Below are 20,633 nucleotides of genomic sequence, written 5' to 3'. Positions count from 1 at the left end.
TAAAGCTCTTGTAGCTGACAAGTCTCCTGGGGAACACAAGTGGCTCCCAGTTCTTTCTGCTTGGACTTAAGGTTTGCAATAACACTTTCTATTTCAAAAATGCACAGTCAAAGACATTTCATTGATGCGCCACCTTAGATTGTTGCTCTGGAGCTATGCTGTCAATACAGTAGAAGTAGCTGCGTGGCTATTTAAATTTGAATTTTAAATTTAAATTAAAATTCACGTACTTATGCACACTAGATTCATTTCAATTGCACCATAGGCTCACGTGGCTAGTGGCTACCACATTTAGCAGCACATATATAGAGCATTTCCATCACTGCAGAAAGTTCTGCGTGGCAGTGCTATTCTAGAGCACCACATTGAGGTGGGCAAAAAAGGAGGTGCTCTTTGATTATGACGGTCATAGCAATGCTTTCCAACTTACAAAATCAGTCCTATTCGTAACAATACTTCAAACAGCTGAAAACACTGCCCTTCCCAGTGTCATCAAAGTGAATGTAGTAGCAATCCAGCTGCAGTATTGGCCAGCTCCTTGGTCTCCAGAGTTGATTTGGATGATTTACTTTGGCGGAGGGTGCCTTCTGCTACTCCTCTCTCACTGGCGTGTAGCCTTTTGTCAGCTGAGCACTCAGTCAAAGAAGACAACCTACCCTGACGAGGGAAACAGCATAATTAGGTTATGATTGGCTCCTGTTATCAAAATGCCTGGGTTCATATTCCCACCACTGTAACATAGTTTCTGCATGACCTTGAGCAAGCTACTTAACCTCTTTAAGTCATAATATGTATCTAATAGGATGGTTATGAGACTTGAGCAAGGTAATATATGTGAGATGCTTAACACAGTACCTGGCACATAGTGTATACTTGGTTAATATAAACCACAGCAATGGAAAAAAGAGTAAGACTCTTTTTTGAGGGTACGTGAACTTGCCCCAAGTTCCACATAGTCCTAAAACATGTCACCATCAAGATAGAGCATGCTTTGGCCTGTGAACACTCTCTACCACTCAGCCAACTAACTGTTCAATCAGTTGCCTTTCATATACCCATTGTGATGTAATGCCATACATTATGATAAATCTGTTAAAATGCTCATTAGATCTACTGTGAACATAACACATTTTCATGAGATCATAAAATTCAAATATTTACCTAGACCTTTTTTTTTTCATTATCTTTGATATCTTTCCTTGTAACCTGGTTCATTCAGGGTCTCAGCAGGAAACAAACGATATATCCAAAAGGGGGAATAATTGAAGAGAGTTTAAGAAGGGTCCATTTCCAAAGATGTGAACAGAGCTGAGAAAACCAAGGAGGGATGATAAAGCACCCCAGGACTAGCAATAGTGGGAAGTTGTGACCATCCCTAGCTCTGAAGGAGAAAGAGGTGAAAGCTATGGCACTAGGAGATCCTCTCCTTCCCCCAGGACTGTGGCGTTAGATGAGGAAAGCAGGCTCTGCCAAAACAGGAGGGAGCAGACGTTGTCGGGGAATGAATACTTTGACCACTCTTTTCTCCCATCCTTCAGTCTCCTACTAGCGCCTGTCACTGGCCAGACCCAGCTGAAAGCCAGAGTGTAATGGAGGCAGTTAACGTAGTTCATTCAGACCAGTCTTCTTGGGCACAGAGCACAATGGAGAAGGATGGAAAGTAGATTTTGCAGGGCAAATGGAGATTTCTTGAATAGCCCTGTTGCAGAAATTCAAATTCTGAAAAAGAGTTTTTCTTGTTACTTGTGTCTGATAAGTTTGTTAACAATATATTTGCTATATAAAGGCTATAAACACTCTTCTTTCACCTCAGAATTACCCAGGTTTCTATAAAATAAAAGTAATAAGAGTGAATGTGAATTCTAGTGGTCTGAAAAGTATATTTTTTCATCCACTTAAAAAAGTGGGACTGTATAGTTTGGTTTTCCAAGTAAAAAGAAAAAAATTTTATTTGCCTAGTTGTAGTTACTTGTCCTACAGAGAATAAAAAAGAAATGAAAATCAACATTTTTCCTACTTCCCTAGACAAAGTCATTTCTTGCTGTGGATGAGTAGTTACTTGCAAAACTAGTTTAATTAATGCCACACTCAGATGTCGAAGAATGTGGGAGTTTGTTTTAGTCTTGACCTCAACCTACTCAAAAGAAAAATAATACTTGGTTTAGAGATTTAAATGCTATAATTTACAAGTAAGCTCTCTCACTAAATGAATTTGAAATAAGTATCAGAGGGAAGCATTTAAATTTGGCAAGGGAATAAAGATTTGAAGATTGCAGTGGTTTCTTTTACTGGAGGGGAAAAAAAAAATCTCAGTTTAATTGGATTTCTTTCCAGGTTGCCGCTGTAAGTGCCTTTGCCCAGACTCTGCGAAGATACACGTCGCTCAATCACCTGGCCCAGGCGGCTCGTGCAGTGCTTCAGAACACCTCTCAGATCAACCAGATGCTCAACGACCTCAACCGTGTCGACTTTGCCAATGTCCAGGTAGGCAAGAGATTAAACTTTTCCATCTACTAGCTGTGGGGTCTTGGGCAAGTTGCTTAACTTCTCTGGGCTTTACTTTCCCCACTTTGTAACACCTATTAGATTATTGTTTACATATTTAGTAATACATAAAGCCCTTTGCACCATTAACATACAAGAGATATTTGTTTTTAATAGTGCTCCATCTTGAAGGAGCTAAGAACAATTCTGATTCAAAGTTTATTGTAGGTACCTGGTAAATATTTGTTCATTTGAAAAGAATTAGATGTGTTTGGCTGTTTTGATCATCCGAAAAAAAAATTTTAGCCTTGTGATCAAACTGCTCACTTGTACTATAAAGTATGCTTAAAAAATAGTTAATTTAGGAATATTATTATGGAAGGCCCAACAAATATTTTATTTCAGGTACTCAAGTAATGAAGCTAATTATTAGCATATGAAAACAGTACCATTGCTCACTCAAAGTGTAAGCAACAAAAGAAAAAATACATGAACTGAACATAATCAAAATTAAAAACTTTTGTGCTTCAAAAGAGACCATCAAGAAACTGAAATGGCAACTCACTAGAATTGAGAAACTTTTTGCAAATCATATATCTGATAAAAAATATGTATCTAGAGTATATAAAGAACTATTACAACCCAATAACAAAAAGACAACCCAGTTAAAAAATGGGCAAAGATCTAAATAGACATTTCTCAAAAGAAGATATGCAAATGGGCAATGAGCACACAAAAATATGTTCAGCAGCATTAGCCACCAGGGAAATAAAAATCAGAATCACAGTGAGATACCACTTCACGTGTGCTAAAATGGATATAATCCAAAAAGACAAATAATAACAAGTGTTGGTGAGGATGTGGAGAGATTGGAAGCATTATACACTGGTGATTGGAATGTAAAATGCCGCAGTCACTTTGGAAAACATTCTGGCATTTCCTCACAAAGTTAAACATAGAATTACCCTATGACTCAGCAGTTTCACTCCTAGATATATACTAAGAGAAATGAAAACATGCCCACCTAAAAACTTGTACATGGATGTTTGTAGCCACATCATTTTAGCCACATAAAAGTGGAAACAACCATGGCCAGCCCCATGGCTGAGTAGTTAAGTTTGTGCGCTCCGCTTTGGCAGCCCAGTGTTTCACTGGTTTGGATCCTGGGCACGAACATGGCACTGCTCATCAGGCCATGCTGAGGCGGCGTCCCACATAGCAGAGCCAGAAGGACCTACAACTAGAATATACAACTATGTACTGGGGGGCTTTGGGGAGAAGAAGAAGAAAAAAAAAGGAAGATTGGCAATAGATGTTAGCTCAGGGCCAATCTTAAAAAAAAAAACTATATAAATGTAAAAAAAGGAAAAAATAGTAGAAACAACCCAAATGACCAATAATTGATGAATACATAAAGAAAATGTGGTATATCCACACAATGGAATATTATCAGGCACTAAAAAGAAATGAAATTCTGATACATGCTACAACATGGATGAACATCATGCTAAGTGAAACATTATGCTAAGTGAAAGGAGCCAGACACAAAACCACATATGGCATGATTGCATTTATATGAAAGGTGCAGAATAAGTAAATCTATAGAGACAAGAAGTAGATAGTGGTTGCCTAGGTCCTGTAGTCTGGGGGATTGGGAGGTGAGAGGTAAGGGGTATGGGGTTTCTTTTTAGGGAAATGAAAACATTCTAAAATTGATTGTGGTAATGGATGCACAATGCTGTGAATATACTGAAAGAAGCCATTGAACTGTATAAATGAGTGAATTGTATGATATGTGAATTATTTCTCAATAAAACTGTTAAAAAAACAACAATACCATTGCATAAGATAAACTAATTATTACTCCCTTTCATAGACATTTTAATCTGCAGTTCTGGTCTGGTTTTATTATTTAAAATATATTAAAAAGTAATATTTGGGCTTGATTTATTTTGGGGTCTAGTTAATTAGTTAAGCTCCGTCTAACTTTCATGGATTCGGCTCAAACTTCTGAGTATATAAAGTTTTTCTTAAATCTGTCTTTCTGTATATCAGTTTATACACAAACACATGCAAATGCATGACCTTTACAAGGACAAACTGCCTCAGGTTTACAAAGCCATTAACTTTACATATTTCGACGGAATTTACAGTAACTGATTTTAGTAAGAATATTAAAGTTCATATTGCCTTAAAATTTATACTGTAATGTTCATTTCAAATCTTTATTCAGAAAAGATACCTTATGAAAAAAAAGTACCTTAAGAAAAGTTGAAATAGTAAGGCAACTTCTAGTCTCAAAAAGTAATTTAAGTTCAATAACAAAATATTTTTAAATATCTGAGAAAGATTTTAAATTTTAACATTATTTTCATTTGTGTATTTGTGTGTCTGCAACCCTATGAAGTATTTATAGAAATGAATTCTTTCTGGTTATAAACACCAACCTTGACAACGTATTTGCCTGTAAATGGTCGACTATAGTCTACTCTACCTCTCATCCTCCACCCACCAACTTTGAGCCACCTTTTCCCTTCCTCTGTTCCCAGCTACCAAGTTTTCCTGGGTCCATGCTGAAACCTGTATAATTAAACATCTGTCTTTAAGAACTCTTTCCTTTCCTCAGAGGACGGTGGCCCCAGTGGTGTGCCCTTCATTTCCCTCTACGTTTTACTTCTCACAACTCTGTTCACTTTAATGAGCAATTTCTTTCTTAGGATAGCATATTTCATCTTTAACACCCTTCTTTCTTTCCTTTTCTGTTCCAAGTTTTGCGTGGTTTTCTGGGTCATCTGGTTTCCTCAGATTCCACCCTTGTCACCCTCTCCTGTTCATTCGGAAGTTGTCCCTGCCCCTACAAGATTAATCTCAGTAAGAGTGACCCGTGTTAAGGTGGTGCTCTTGTAATAAGGAAACTTTCATTTAAAGCAATGAAATTCCACGTGAGTGTCAATAGTATAATACTCTAAGAGCTTGAAAGTACTGAGAAGTTTCTTTCAGGATATTCATGAATCTCTTTCACCATGTCATTCTTCTCTAAAGCTTCTTTTTCTCGTGCATTCAGGATAATTTTTCTATTGCAGTATAATTGGCTTTCTGTTTTGTTTAATTGATAGTGTTACAGTGGTATTGTTTTCTACTTTTTTGGGTAAATGGATAATTTTTCATCTACATTATGGGCTAAATAGGTTTGGATGGGTTGACCTGATAAACTAATTATTGCGTATACTTGTGTTTCTGTATTTAAAAGATGTTCTAATTTTGAAGCTACCTGACTCCTTATCATCATGGATGTAATTTATTTGTAAGTTACAAATTCCTTTAATGTTCATCCTTAGCTTTTTCCATTATAAAATCGAAACATCCAAATTCCTTTCACGGGCAATATTTACAGTGTACTGTATTGTTAGTAAATTTCAGGCTTGAGGGTAGTAAAATGAAATATAAAGCCAGAAAAATGTCTCATGGTTTCATTTCTCTAAGTTTGTTTTTAGGTTATCAGCCCCTCTTGGCAAAAGCTAACTTCCAAGGAAATAGTGAGTCTGAATTTATGGGGAGAAATGAAATTAAATTCTTCCAGAGATGCCAATAAGTTCCTCACCCCTGTTATCAGTACACAAACAGATAAAATACAACATCCTCTACAATGGGTATAGAGTTTCACTTCAAGATGAAAAAGTTCTAGAGATCTGTTGTACAATAAGGAGCATATAGCTAATACTCCTGTACTGTACACTTAAAAATGATTAAGATGATAAATTTTATGTGTTTTTTACCACGATAAAAAGATGTGTAGACATTAATGAAAAAACAAATACAACTTCCCCTATCCTTTCCTTGAGGCCTAAATTCTTCCCTGGGTAATCTCCTGGACTCTTAAAGTGACATAAAATTTCTGGGAATCATTTGGCAGTGTATTTTGAAAGATCTTAACTGTTCTTATATAAATCTATCATACAGAAATAAGTGTAAAAGTAAACAAAGATATAGTTGTAAGATTGCTAATTTGGGCATTATTCCTAATAGTAAAAAATTGGAATGACCATAAATGTCTACCTGTATGAAATTGGTTATGTAAATAATGGTATATTTATGCACTGAAGCAAATTCAATCATTGAACAATAAATATAGCTCTGCTTTTGCTTATATGGGAAGATAGTTATCATCTATAGTTAAGTGAAACTAAGTAGAGTATCAAGTAGAATGTATAATATGATCCTGTTTTATTTTAAGTATTTATATATGCATAAGCATATATAACGTGAAAAGTTCGGAAGGTATATACTTTAGCATGTTGTAGTTATCTCCTAATGTTGGCATTTTAGATACTCTTCATATTTTGTTCCTTTTTGCTTATTTGTATTTTCAGTTTTTCTATAATCATATTTTAGTGTACTTAAAACATTTAAAAGTGATATTTAGGAGGTAAAATCTCAAAGACTTTACAACTAATTAGATAAGAGAAGAAGGATAATAGATGGTATCATCAGCTGGAAATGTAGAAAAAACTGTAAGTTTCTCTGGAGAAATAAAATCACTTCAGTTTGGGCATTTCATATTTGAAGTACCCCCAGGCTGAAATCTCTTGAATAGGTAAAGTCTTGTCCTCTGAGAGCATGTAGAAGAAAAGCTATAACACCCTTTCCAGAAAAAAAAAAAACAAAAACACACATATTCACAGTGTTTTAGACATAGAATTAGGACCTTCATGGACACCCTCTCCACAGAATTCTGTCTTGAAAATATTATCTGAACACAGTGAGCCCAGCTTAAAAATTCTTGTCATTTTATTTCTCTAATTTTCTATTTAGGGAAAATGAGGCCCTACATAGATTAAGTGAATAGCTTGAGGTCAGTTTAGTTGATTCAGGCCCTGTATTAAAATCCATGTGCTCTGATCTCAGTCAATATTATATTACTAAATAAGCATATTCTGGCCTTGAGAGTATAGGTTTTTGTTAATCAGAAAATACAACATAGCACTGGAAGCATCATGAAACTTACGGTAACCCCTGAAAAGTAGAACTTAAAAGTTCCCATCTTAACTGCTATCACCAAACTTGAAACTTCCCAATCAGAACTGGAAGGAAAGTTGTAGTAATCAATCTCTTGGCAGGTAGCATGTCTACATTTTCTCAAAAGTCTTTTTGTTGTTGTTTTCAGTTCTGTGAATTAATTTGCATTCATAGCCTTGCCTTGATAACCCTTGAGATTTTACCTCCCAATCCATAAAGCTCATACACCATATGGTTCTACCTAGTACCGCTCAGTGTTTGTTTCTGTTCTAATCCCAAGGAAACACTTTTAGCCAATGAATCTATTTATCCATCTGACTTATCCTAAATCTTCTCAAATGAATTGGCTTTCAAGTTTTATCTGATTGGGGGAAAAGAAAAAAGAAAGAGAACTTTTGAAGATGGTATAAAACCTGAATAGAATGAAAGACCCTGCATACTGTAGATTCAGGCTTCTAGTTTTCTTAAGTAGTCTTGTATCGTCGTCTCTCACACAGACTAGCTAATGTGGAAAAACCAAGTCATGCTTTTGTGTCACGTCACTTTTTCATGCACAAAGGCGATGTTAGTTTCCTTAACAACTGACAGGTCGTTCATTTTCTTAATTCATTTAAATTGTTCAGATCTTTCATTATAATTTCCCATTCATGCATATGGTTTGTGTGCTGACATTCAGTGAAAAGATGCTGAGTTGAACTTTTCATTTGCTTTTTGTGTACTGTCCCAGGAGCAGGCTTCCTGGGTGTGCCAGTGTGATGATAACATGGTTCAGAGACTAGAAACAGACTTCAAGATGACTCTTCAGCAGCAGAGCACCCTGGAGCAGTGGGCTGCGTGGCTTGACAATGTGATGATGCAAGCACTGAAACCCTATGAAGGAAGACCCAGTTTTCCTAAAGCTGCCAGGCAATTTCTCCTAAAATGGTCTTTCTACAGGTATCATCTCAGTTTTTCCTAAGCTTTATTTTGCATATTCTGCAAATACGTGTGTATGTACCTGCTTCTCAGACAAAAGAAAAAAAATGGACTTTAGTTTGCAGAAGCTCTCAGTTGTGATTATCTTCAACTCAACTTAATGATTACAGCATCGTGGAATTATACTAGGAGCTTTATGGAAATAAACTTTCTGCTAGGAAAAGAAAACCTCTTGCTCAAGGCCCTAGAGTTCTCAGATGGGATCATCTGAGATTCCGCTCTAGATAACACGTTCAGCAGCAGTCAGAAAAAGGCTCGAGTCTTCCCTCTTGCAAACTTACATTATTTAGGCTTCTTTCTGTGACCTCAGCACTGCTCATCTTTTTATTTTCTGATTCAGTGATTCTCACACTGGTCCCTAGACCAGTAGCATCGCTATCACTTGGAAACCTGTTAGAAGTGCAAATTTTCAGGCCCCTTTCCCAAATCTACCTGAATCAGAGACTGCAGAGGTGAGGCCCAGCAATCTATGCTTCTTAAAAAGTCATCCAGGTGATTCTGATGCATACTCGGAACCTTCTAGTTAGTTTCTTAATTTGATCTATTACAACTGTTATAAACTAGCTTCTCATAACAATTAATTTTTTTTAAGAAATCCTAGGTACCTCCCCAACCTACTGAATCACAATCTTGATGGTTAGGGAGTAATGATTGGGGATGGGGTAATGAGAAAGTTTTTTCTTCAAAAAGCTTACTCCTGGTGATTCTAATGCATAGCCAGTTTAATACCCAGTAATCTAGTAGACAGTAGAAAATGAATCACTTTTTGACCAAAATAATACAGATATAAATGTTTATTTTTGTAGACATAGAAGAACCCCAGAAGAGAAAGGCTTTCAGATCACTTGATATGTGATATCAAATGTTGGGATAAGCTGTTGACTGTAGGTCTGCCCTTAGGGTGAAAAACAGAGCCTGTGTGAGTGGCATATATACCATATATATGCAGGATAGAATGGACAGATGGAGTTCCATTTCATAAGATAAGTTACGTAGGTTATATTTTTGACCCTGGCATTTGTTCTTGCGGTGAGAGTTCATGTTTTTGCTTCTTTAGATAAAAGTGGCCCCCACTGACTCAAGCCTAAAAGCCATATCTACCTTGAGATTAGGCAGTCCCTTATTTAGAGCTTACGCAGTCACACGCATATTAGAAAGTAGTAGCCACAGGACGTAGCACTGACTGTGGCTGTGGGCACACCACGGTCATCACCTGGACCTCAGCAGTGAGTCCAGAGCTAGTTGTGAGGAAAGAGGGTATGCGAAGAGTAACAGGGTTTAGGACCAAGTAGTGCTTGTGAACCCAGTCAGCCCAGACTATAGGATTTCCATCTTGTTTTGACCACCTTCAAGATGGAACCAGAGATCTTTTCATTCTGTGATAGGAGTTGCTTGGTTTTTATTTTGATTTCTTTCTTCCTCAACTCATTTGGTCCAATTCTTATTTCTTAAACTGAAGTAGAGCGGCAGATCCGCTATATATGTTTGAGAATTAAATTATCCTTACATCCTGAGAATAGTTTTCTAGTGTCTAGCCCAGTGTCAAATGCAGTGAAGGAAAGCCTGCCAGTTTCTGTTGCTGTTGTTTTGTTTTTAGTTTTGGAATGGAATAATTCTCTAATTCTGTCTCTCATATTTAATACCTTTAGTCTATGTGATTGGAGAAGCACCTCATTACGTGAGCTAACTCTCCAACCCACTGGGGAGCTTCAGTATAGCCAGTGCTGGGTTTAGATCTGGGTCTTAATGAGAAAAGTGAGTTTGCCTTCAATACATGAGGAATATTTAGAAAACATTGTCACAGTATTCTAAAAGTTGATGCAACAACACTAATAGTGATAGGAAAATCCAAAAATTTTATTTGGAAACATTTCTTAAGAAGATTTCAGGCATCTTCCCATTTGCTTGCAAGTTGATTTTTTATTCTTCCATCTTTTTCCCCAGAAAATCATATAGATGGTATATGTGCTTCACAAATAATTGATGAAACAGCAGTTATACTAGCGGTTATTCCAAAACCTGAATGACCAAAAGTAGAGTGCATCCTCTGTATGAGAAAAAGCAAGGTTTTGTTTTTCTTCTTACTGCTTTCATATGTTGTTATGTCGGACTTGCCCCTACTCCTTCTCGTGGGTTTTTATTTTTCTATATTTAGTTGATATCATTTTAGAAACACACCCTTGGAGCCTTTGTCTCCACAGAGATCTGTTACAGGTATCTTGAAAAGAGAGAAAATTACTTACTTTATTTCTTGTTCTCTGCAGATATACAGACCCAGTGGATCATCACTTGCCTGCCCTCTGTCCTCCCTGAGTTGGGGATAATTGGCTTGTTATTATTAGACACGATTATGGTTATTATTTTCATTTTAAAAAGACTTGAAGGCCTACAGTTCAGGGCCAAAGAGGGAAAGGCACATTCAGATAGATACATACCTCCTGCTGGTAGGCAAAGTCAATAGCTTAAGAGCCTTTAAAATCTGAACTGTTTTTTTACTGAGATATAAGAACATAGTGAGTAATGAAAACTGCATTCACAAAAACTGCATTCACAAACTATCAGAGAAGCAGAATTACAGAATATTTTTTTAAAGGTTTTTCGCATTGTAAGAAGAATCTGGCAGTCACATACACAGACCCTTCATGTTCTGAGGTCGCTTAATCTCATAATTTCTAAAATTCCGTATATATATTTACATGCATACAACTATAGAAATAGACTGGCAGAGAATCGTGATAGCTGTAGTTGATACATTGTTGCCAATACCCTCTGCTCCTAGGAGGTCTTTCCTTGCCTAACCTGGCTTTGCTTGGCTACTGTTGGCTCCCTGGGAGGTGGAAAAAAATATCACCGCCTTTCTTGGGCAGAAATGGGGAAGTTATGTGGGCCAGTTCTCAGCTTGCGTGTTTTGTGGATAACAACACAGCATTCCTCAGGGCTGCCCTGAGGGTCAAGCAAATATCCCATTTTTAAAGAATGTAATTTATATCTTTGATACAGTGACTTGAAAGGGGGCACAGGGAACCTAGTTTGCCTACAACTGGACAATATATAAATCTTCCCTAAAGGAATACTCTTTTGGAATCAACTGTAAGCAGTCTTTGAAAAGAGAGTTCACATGAGGGTCACAGGTATGATGTTCTCACCTTTGTGCTTAGAGAGGGTATGATGTAGCCCCAAATACACGAAGAAAGGTGGATTGGGTATCTTGTGTTAGGGTATCTGTTTCAATTTCTACACTATGAGTTATAAAGATAAATACCCAAAGGTATTTCTCATCTGTTATAAAAATAATTAACGTTTATAACTCTGATTTTAAAAGGAGTTGAATTCGGGGTAACTTAGCAACATGAAATTCAGTAGAGTCAGTTTTGCAACATATCTTATAGAAGTCTGAAGCAGACAATAGGTTTCCAATTAAACTGTTAATTGTGTTATTTAATACTTGGCTTGTAGGGCAGCAACCCAACAGAGAGAGAATAAAGTAGACGCAGCATTAATAATATAATTCAGCTGATTCTTTTCTAAACATATGACAATAATTTCATGGCATGCTTATCAGTATTTTTAAGAAATAACTAGGTGTTGTAACTGAAGGTCAGCAGATTTTTTTTTCATTTCCCAACAGAATTTAGTATCACATGTACATTTTATGCTGAAATAAGGTGATTGCCTAATTGTACAAAAGTTTCCAAAACACTTTGAATGAAATCCAAAGACCTTATCATGGCCTACCAGACGACCCTACATGGTCCAGCTACTGGTGACCTCCAGACCCTATCATGTATTCTTTTCTTTGCTCACTGCCCTTCAGCCACGCTAGCCTCCTGGCTAATCTTTGAATCTTTCAAGCATAGTTCTGCCTCCAAGTCTTTGCACTTTCTTGCTTTCTGCCAAGAAAGCTCACAGGTTCACGTAGCTCACTCCTTCATTTCAGTCCAGTTTCTGCCTCAGAGAGAATTTTTCTGACACCCTAACTTGAAATGCCTGCCCCGTCACTCTCCATCCTCTTTCCCTGGTTTATTTATTTATTTATTTATTTATTTATTTTTAAAGATTTTATTTTTTTCTTTTTCTCCCCAAAGCCCCCCAGTACATAGTTGTATATTCTTTGTTGTGGGTCCTTCTAGTTGTGGCATGTGGGACGCTGCCTCAGCGTGGTCTGATGAGCAGTGCCGTGTCCGCGCCCAGGATTCGAAACAATGAAACACTGGGCCGCCTGCAGCAGAGCGCGCGAACTTAACCACTCGGCCCCAGGGCCAGCCCCTATTTATTTATTTTTAATTGAAGTATAATTGACCTACAATATCTGTTAGTTTCAGGTGTACATCATAGTGATTTGATATTTATATACATTATGAAATGATCACGATAAGTCTAATTACATCTGTCACCATACAACCTTATTACAATATTATTGACAGTATTCCCTATGCTGTACCTTACATCCTCATGACCCATTTATTTTATAAGTGGAACTTTGTACCTCTTAATCCCCTTCACCAACAAATGGGATTAGATTAAACTAAAAAGCTATTGCACAGTGAAGGAAACCATCAACAAAACATAAAGGTAACCTACTGATTTATTTTTTTCATAGGATTTATCACTACCTAACTTTATATTTTATATCTACTTGTGTTTTTATCAACTGTTTCTCCTACTAGAATGTGAGCTCTGTTGAAACCAGAGTTTTGTCTGGCTTTTTCTAGAATAAGGCACTGGCACAAAGTAGGAACAAAATAAACATCTATCGATAAATGAATGTGGATTCTCTTGGAAAAAAATAATCGACTTTGCATTTCTAGAATAATATCAGAAAGCTACTCAATATGAATATTCTCCTTCATCATTTATATGCTTTCAGGGTTATTATATTTTAAGGGAAATATAAAGGCCTACAATTTGAATGTAGAAATATATATATAATTCATTGTGTGTCTGTGATAGATATCCCTGGAAATATTTATTGACATTCAACTGACCCAGGATTGATTTTCTATATTATAATGAATGTCATCTTTTAAAATAGAAATTTTTCATTATGAAATTAATATGTGCTCACTTTAGAAAATCTGGGAAATACTAAAACTATACAAAATATAAACTTAAAACATCATCATTTGAATACCCAGAAGTAACCACTGGTAAAGTATTTTATTTTAGTGTTATATAAAATTAAGAGCCAGTTGTTTAGCATAGTTTATTATCTGTGTCTTTCCCTTACCAAATTCATTTACCGGTATATCTTGAGCATTTCTTGTCATTAAATATCTTCAGAAACATAATTTTTAATGTCCTCACAAAATTCCATTATGTATATGTCTCATAGATTTTTGAAATGTTCCCATTTTCCCCAATTCTTGAGCATTTAGGTGGTTTTTGTTGTTGTAATGCAATTGTAAAAAATACTGTAATGATTATCTTTGTATAAGATTACACATATATCCTCAGATAAATTCTGGTAAAATGGTTTGAACCTTTTAAGGTAACTAATACTATTTTAATGACGTGCTATTTCAACGCTAATAAAGTATTCAATATTCCCATTTATTTAGGGTTGAGATTTTTTAAAGAACTCTGCAGATAGTTTTATGTTAAATGGGTTCATATTATATGCATCTTACTTCTTTAATTTGATATTATATCATAGACGTCTTTCCATGTTACTACATTTATGTCTGGTCTACCTCATTTCTTTAAACTATTGTGTAAAATTCCGTATATGAATGAACCATAATTTGTTTAATCAGCATCCTACTAATGGATATTTAGGTACCCCCCCACCCCCAGTTTCTCACTAGTATAAATATTGCTGTAACTAAAACAATTTCTGCTCATTTGTATAAATTTCTAGAATTAGAATTGCTAGGTCAAAGGATTTGTGCATTTTTAATTTTGACAAATATTGCCAAATATCTCTCCGCAAAAGTTTCATGAATTTATACTCACAGAAACAGTAAATGAGAGTTCTTTTTCTCATCCCTTCAGCAACACTGGATCTTTTAATCTCTTATAGTGCTATAGATGATGTATGATATCTTACTTCAATTTGCATTCCTTTTAATTTTGAAGAAGGTTAGTCGTTTTTATATGTTTGTTAGCCGTTTGTCTTCTTTGGGCTATATTTTAAGTATTTGCTGTCTCTTTTCAACAAGAGAGATGCGATTAGGAGTAAATATTCTTCTCTTGCATTGCTTAATTTTTCAAAATTATTTACTTCACATGATCAAGTTTGGATTGGTGTGCATAAAAATGTTATGCAACATTTTATTGTTATTTTTGTGTTATTTTGGCTTTTTAAGTAGAGGGTTCTCTGCCTTTGAAATTTTTTCCATAGGAAAAGAAATGTTTAATTTCAAATAGCTATTAAATTTATGTTAATCATTTTTACAAATAGTTGATGTGTCACTGAATTTTAGGAAAGGCATGCATAGAATTATAAACAGAATATTGTCATATATCTTTGGCATATAAGTGAATGTATTAATCTACTTTTAGTGATTCACTTACAGAGTTCTAAACCCTAAGGAATCATTCACTAGAACTACTGTTAACAATAATCAATATATTATTAACTCTAATATATGTAGTAGTGTAGTAATGGGTAGTTTTCTTAAGATCTCGCATACGTTATCTCATTTGACTGTCAGGCTAACCTTGAACCTTAAAAAGCTGAATGACATGCTCACAATCAAGATCATGTAGTGGTTAACGTGGCTCTAACTTCAAACCCATGCTTTTTTTCTTTTTAGTAAATAGATCCACAGAAATAAGAGGTCCTCTACCATCATCATATAGTAGCCCCCTGTTCTTGCTGCCTAACTCAATGAGAATGAGAAGCTCAGCTTCTCCTGTTGTGTATATTTTAATCATAATCACTTATATTTGCATAGTGGTCTCTTCATTCATAAGTTTTTTCATATCCTTGAAATCATCATGTAAGTTAGATAAGACCAAAAATATTGCTTTCATTTTTACCCAAGAGGAAAAACAGTCTCAGGGAAATGATTTGAGGTCCGCATTGAATTAATGAAGAGCCAGAATCAGAATCCAGGGCTTCAGAGTTTCAGATGTATGTTGATAATCTGTCACTTGCCAAGATGAATGTATAGAATTTGATATATTAGTAGCCACTATCTGGATAAAGTTGACAGTGGAACAGAAAACAGAAGTACGGAAGACTTCTGTACAGTCTTCTTCCGTCTGCCTGGCATTTTACAATTCTGCGTTGCAAAACAAGCTTTGGGAATATCAGCCTATACATTCTCCTATCTGAGAATATAATGGCTGTTTTAGTTTTCCTAGGCCAGAAGTCTCTGGAAAAGGCCATTAAATGAAAGTGATGAGAAACACTCCCCCTCCGCCCAACTCTGTCTCTAAGTTAGAAGGGTTAAAGAGGTTTGAAGTGCATGGACAAGCTTAATGATTGGCATGTCTTCGATGAAACCAAAATTTTATTTTGGACTCATTTTTATTTTAAATATAATAGAGTTTATTGTTAGCATTTTATTAATAGTGCTTTTATATTTTGGTATTTTGTAAATCAAATGTTCGCATTTTTCAAACATATGTATTTCTTCTTAATTTAATTTCTTACAAGGATCCCTGTACATACTCACCTCTCTTCTGTATTGCCACATCTGGGCACACTGCTTAGGATGATATGTAACCTTTGTTGTCCCACACAAATCCATATTTTCCCCCAAGTGTACCCCAGAGTCATTATCACTGAGAAATGGTGACATAGTGTTTACCCATTATCAATAAGATTGTCACTTTGAGTTGCTTTTTCTTATCATGGTGATGAGTTGTCAACCTTTCAGAATCTTTTTTATTCAGTTCTGACCCATTTGTGAATTAAATAGAATCAGCAAACTTGCCTATTATAGTTGAACGGTTTTTCCCAATGAAGACCAGTCTAGCTCTAATAAAGATCTGATCAAGTCTCAGTGAGGATTACTTCTTTAGCACTCTGTTTAGAAGAGTTGAGGTAACTGCTTTCAAAAATGAAATTATTCTGTGGCAGGTTGTGTGCTATACCAACCTTTTAGATCTCTAACTTAACTCCTTTTAAGAGGAAAAGTAGGTTGAACTCTAATCTGGTCACTAATATTGGCTGCATACATGTCTTTTCTCTTGGAACAGCTCAATGGTCATTCGGGACTTAACCTTACGCAGTGCTGCTAGCTTTGGCTCCTTCCACCTGATCCGTCTGCTCTACGATGAGTACATGTTCTACTTAGTAGAACATCGTGTTGCTCAGGCAACAGGAGAGACACCCATAGCAGTCATGGGCGAGGTAAGAGAGACAGAAAGTACTGCAACCCACAGGGCTTTTCAAAAAGAACCTGAATTTCATTTTAATCTAGATATGTTAATTATTGATTAAAGCAGTGGTTCCTAACTAATGAGTCTTAGACTCTGGAGGGGCTGTGGAGTTATTGTAGGGGGTCCTTAAATCCCTCTGTTCATATGTATTTTCTTAATCAAAAGATTCTAAAATTCTAGATTATGTCATGTGAAAGTTCATGGAATGCTTCAATATGTTGTAAAGGTGTTATGTAAAAGAAAAGTTTGAGAATCACTGGGCTAAGGAAACTTTATTGAATGGAAAATAAGAAAGATTGATGTTTCTGATACAGATAAGGGCTAGGAATGCAGAGGAAAATGTTAAATATGTATTTTGTAGACTCTTTTTCTGAGTGCCCAAGAACAAAATGAATGATTCTGTTTCAGAAGAATAACAACAATGATGAAACATTTTGGGGGCACTCACTATGTGCCAAGCACAGTTCTTTACATGGAATAAAGCTTTTGACGCTTAAATAACTCTTTGAGATCAGTGCTACTTTATCCTGTTTTACAGATGAGTATCTGAGGTTCAGGTAGAAAGCTAAGAGACAGAGAGATGAAATGGTTGCATAGCTAGCAAGTGGTGGAGAGCTGTTTCGAATATTCAGTCTGATTTTCAAACCCATGCTTCTAATCACAAAAGATGTAGAAAAAGAATTCTTTTCTTCAGAATTTCTGGATAGTGTCAAAATGTTGTATTTTCAACAAATGAAAAAAGCTAAAACTCTGAAGTTAATGTACACAAGTATTGGTTAATATAATGAGGGATAGATTCAAATGATTCAGCACTGGCTCATTTTGTTGTATTGTATTGAGCGCATTTTAGATCTTGCTGGATTATACCAGTTTAGGCGATATTACAAATTACTCAAAGCAGTAAAGAAGACGTGTTCATTTTTAAGCTATGTGTATGTGCTTATTTAAATAAAAAAGGTGAAAATAAATATTAGATACATTCCCTAGTTTAGTAAATATAATAATAAAGGTATAAATAAAAATGTGTTAAAATACTTCCAAGACTTCTATAAATATTCTAATACAAATAAAATACATGTCAAACTTATTCTTATTCGAATGTTGGTTACAATATACCTCTTTCCCTGTTCTTTAAATTCCCTTGCTGTGTGTCTATATGTGTTTGTATGATGTTCCTTAATGGTGATTTTGCTTAAATGATGCCAATGTGTGAGATTAAACAAGAATCACTGTAGCTTTTAAATTATAGGCAGGATCTCATGTGACAAAAACTATCAGGACTTTTCTTAGATTTGACTTCACCTCAGTGCCTCTTTCTTTAGTCCTTTTGTAGATGCCTGGTTGCAAAATGCCGAGTTGGCAGGTAGATTAAGTACTGTAAGATTTCTCAACTCAGGGCTCAACACTTCTGAAATAGACATGCCTTTTGGTGTATTTAACACATTTGCCAACCACCTCATATGCTCCTGGACGTCTTTAACAGGGTGATCAGGACAGTGGTAACAGGGATTCTCATTAACACCCTGGAGCTAATCCTGATGCGTGGTCTTTGCTTTCCTTGCATCTCCAGGGAACAAAGCCAGTGGTTGTAAGCTGGTCACACAGTGTGAAGGCTTAGCAACCTGCTCATATGCTTGTCTAGGCAGCACTGGCTCACCAGAATTAAAGTGGCCGATGTAGTCAATACTGCCAGCTAATCATCCTAATAGGCACTTTTTTTACTATATGTAAATAATGTAAATGACTATGACAGACTGCCACATGAGGCAAAGATATAATATGAATAAAATCTAGATCAGAAAATAAGGTATAAAATGCCTTCTGTAAGATCAAAGATCTAAGCACACCTCTTGACTTCTTTGCTTGCTATCTCCTTACTCAACTTACGGGAAAATCTTTTGGGTTGTCTGTGATCATCCATTATTCAGTCCAGGCCAATTAAGGCTAGTTTTACAGGTTTGATCTCCCCTTACGATATTGACGCCTCATGTACCTGTTGGGCATTATAGACCTGTTGGCCATAGTCATATTATCACATCTAAAATTTCTTGATTCTTGGGAAAATGAGAAGGAAACGCAAGGAAAAGGAAGGCTATTCTCTCATATGTCTCTCATATGTTATCCTAAGCCTGCCTTAGACATCAGATTACAGGAAAAAAAGGCTTTTACGTGGTGAGGCTCTAGTTGATTCTCAGAAGCCCCTTAGGTGACTTCCCTTTCCAAACACCAAGTCCAGAAGTGCTTACATACACATTGGAGCAACACATCAGGCCAAAATCCACTGAAATACGTAAAATCACCATTACCCTCAATCAGAGCAAGTGGTTTTCAACCATCAGTAACAATAGCAACCACAAAAACGATAATAATTGTTATTACTTATTGAGAGCTTTTTATTATACACTTAGCGAATTAAATTCTTGATCTGTCTACTAATGGCTCTTTCTCAGTAAATGGTACCACAATCCTCCCTGTTGATGATACTGGACACCTGAACATCGTCTTTTACATGTCTTTCTATCTTGACCTCCGTGTCCAACCAATTAGTAAGTCTGCTTTTTCCCAAACTTCCCATAATGCAGTCAGTATCATCTTATGAAAATGCAGAATTGACTGTGTTATCACCTACTTAAAACCCTTCAGTGGCTTTCTCTTCTCTAGTTAAGGAACAAAATTCTTTCCTTGGTGCTTGAGGTCTTCATGATCTGGCCCTGCCTCTTTGATCAACCTCAAGCTCCCTCTTAGTGCTTCTCTTGCAATCACAGTGGTCTTTTCTCTGTTCTTATTCACCAAGCTTTTCTCATCATTGGACCACTGTATAAATGGTTCTTTCTACCTGGAACCCTCTGCCCAACTTCCCTTGCCCATTCTAATTCCTACTTCATGTCTTAAATATCAGTGCCTCAGGGAAGCCCAATTCCCCCCAGACTACCTTAGATACTCCTGTTCTTTCTGATTTATACTTTTCCTTTTCATTCTGGAACCTACACAATCCTAATTGCTTGGTTCTTTGCATGATTTGTGTAATTTAAGGTTTAATGCTTGGAAAGAATAGAGAATTTTGAGTCAGGAAAACTGAAATCTACTTATAGTTCTGCCATTTATAGTGGTATAATCTTCAGCAAATCGTGTTCACTTATGCTGAACCTACCTCTGAAATTTATTTATTTATTTAATAAATATTTCTTCCATACCTACTCGAGGCCAAACACTATGATGATTGGAGTATAATGATAAACAAAATAGATTTTGAGCCTACGTTCAAGGAGCTTACATTTTCGTAGAGGAATGTACTAAATGTTCACGCAACTGCATAGCTGCAAATTCTCATCAGTGCTATAAAACAAAACTAAAGGAATATAGGGATATATAAAGCATAGGGCTCTTGGGGAGGTCAGGGAAGGCTTCCCCCCAAAAATGGTGTTTAAAGTGAGAGTTCAAGGACAAAAGGAGTTAACTATGTTAAGTGAGTGAGACTTGGGAGGTAAGGGGTAGAGCCCACTGCAGGCATGGGGAAACACATACACAGGTCCTGCCTGAAATGGAAGGGAGCACGGCCTTCCAAGGGGAGGTTTTCATGGGAAATCGGAGGTCCAAGCATCAAGGAGACCAAATATACACCATCCAATTCAGCAGACAAGACGCATAATTGGATTAGGATAGAAATCCAGAATTTCGAGTGAAGCTTACACACCACATAGCACTTATGTGTCAAGCACTGCTCTAAGTGCTTTGTATATATTAATTTAATAACTCACAACGACCTTGTGAGTGAGTATTATTATTATAGCTAGTTTACAGATGATGAAATGAGACACAGAGCCAAA

The 20,633-nt window shown here is 36.2% G+C and overlaps 1 protein-coding gene across 12 annotated transcripts in view; it reads left to right on the top strand.

Moving 5' to 3' along the window:
* Positions 1 to 20,633, top strand: part of RFX3 (regulatory factor X3) — a 263,742-nt gene that overhangs the window by 218,908 nt on the left and 24,201 nt on the right. For all 12 annotated transcript variants that reach the window (XM_044756503.2, XM_014827698.3, XM_014827700.3 and 9 more), the window contains 3 exons: positions 2,335 to 2,484; positions 8,228 to 8,436; positions 16,624 to 16,777. In XM_044756503.2, the coding sequence (XP_044612438.1) occupies positions 2,335 to 2,484; positions 8,228 to 8,436; positions 16,624 to 16,777 (513 nt within the window). The remainder of the gene's footprint in view (positions 1 to 2,334; positions 2,485 to 8,227; positions 8,437 to 16,623; positions 16,778 to 20,633) is intronic.

Source organism: Equus asinus, chromosome 23 (genome assembly GCF_041296235.1).
Source record: "Equus asinus isolate D_3611 breed Donkey chromosome 23, EquAss-T2T_v2, whole genome shotgun sequence".
Lineage (NCBI taxonomy): Eukaryota > Metazoa > Chordata > Mammalia > Perissodactyla > Equidae > Equus > Equus asinus.
Note: the sequence above shows the minus strand (reverse complement) of the source record. Positions and strands in the feature narration are given on the sequence as shown.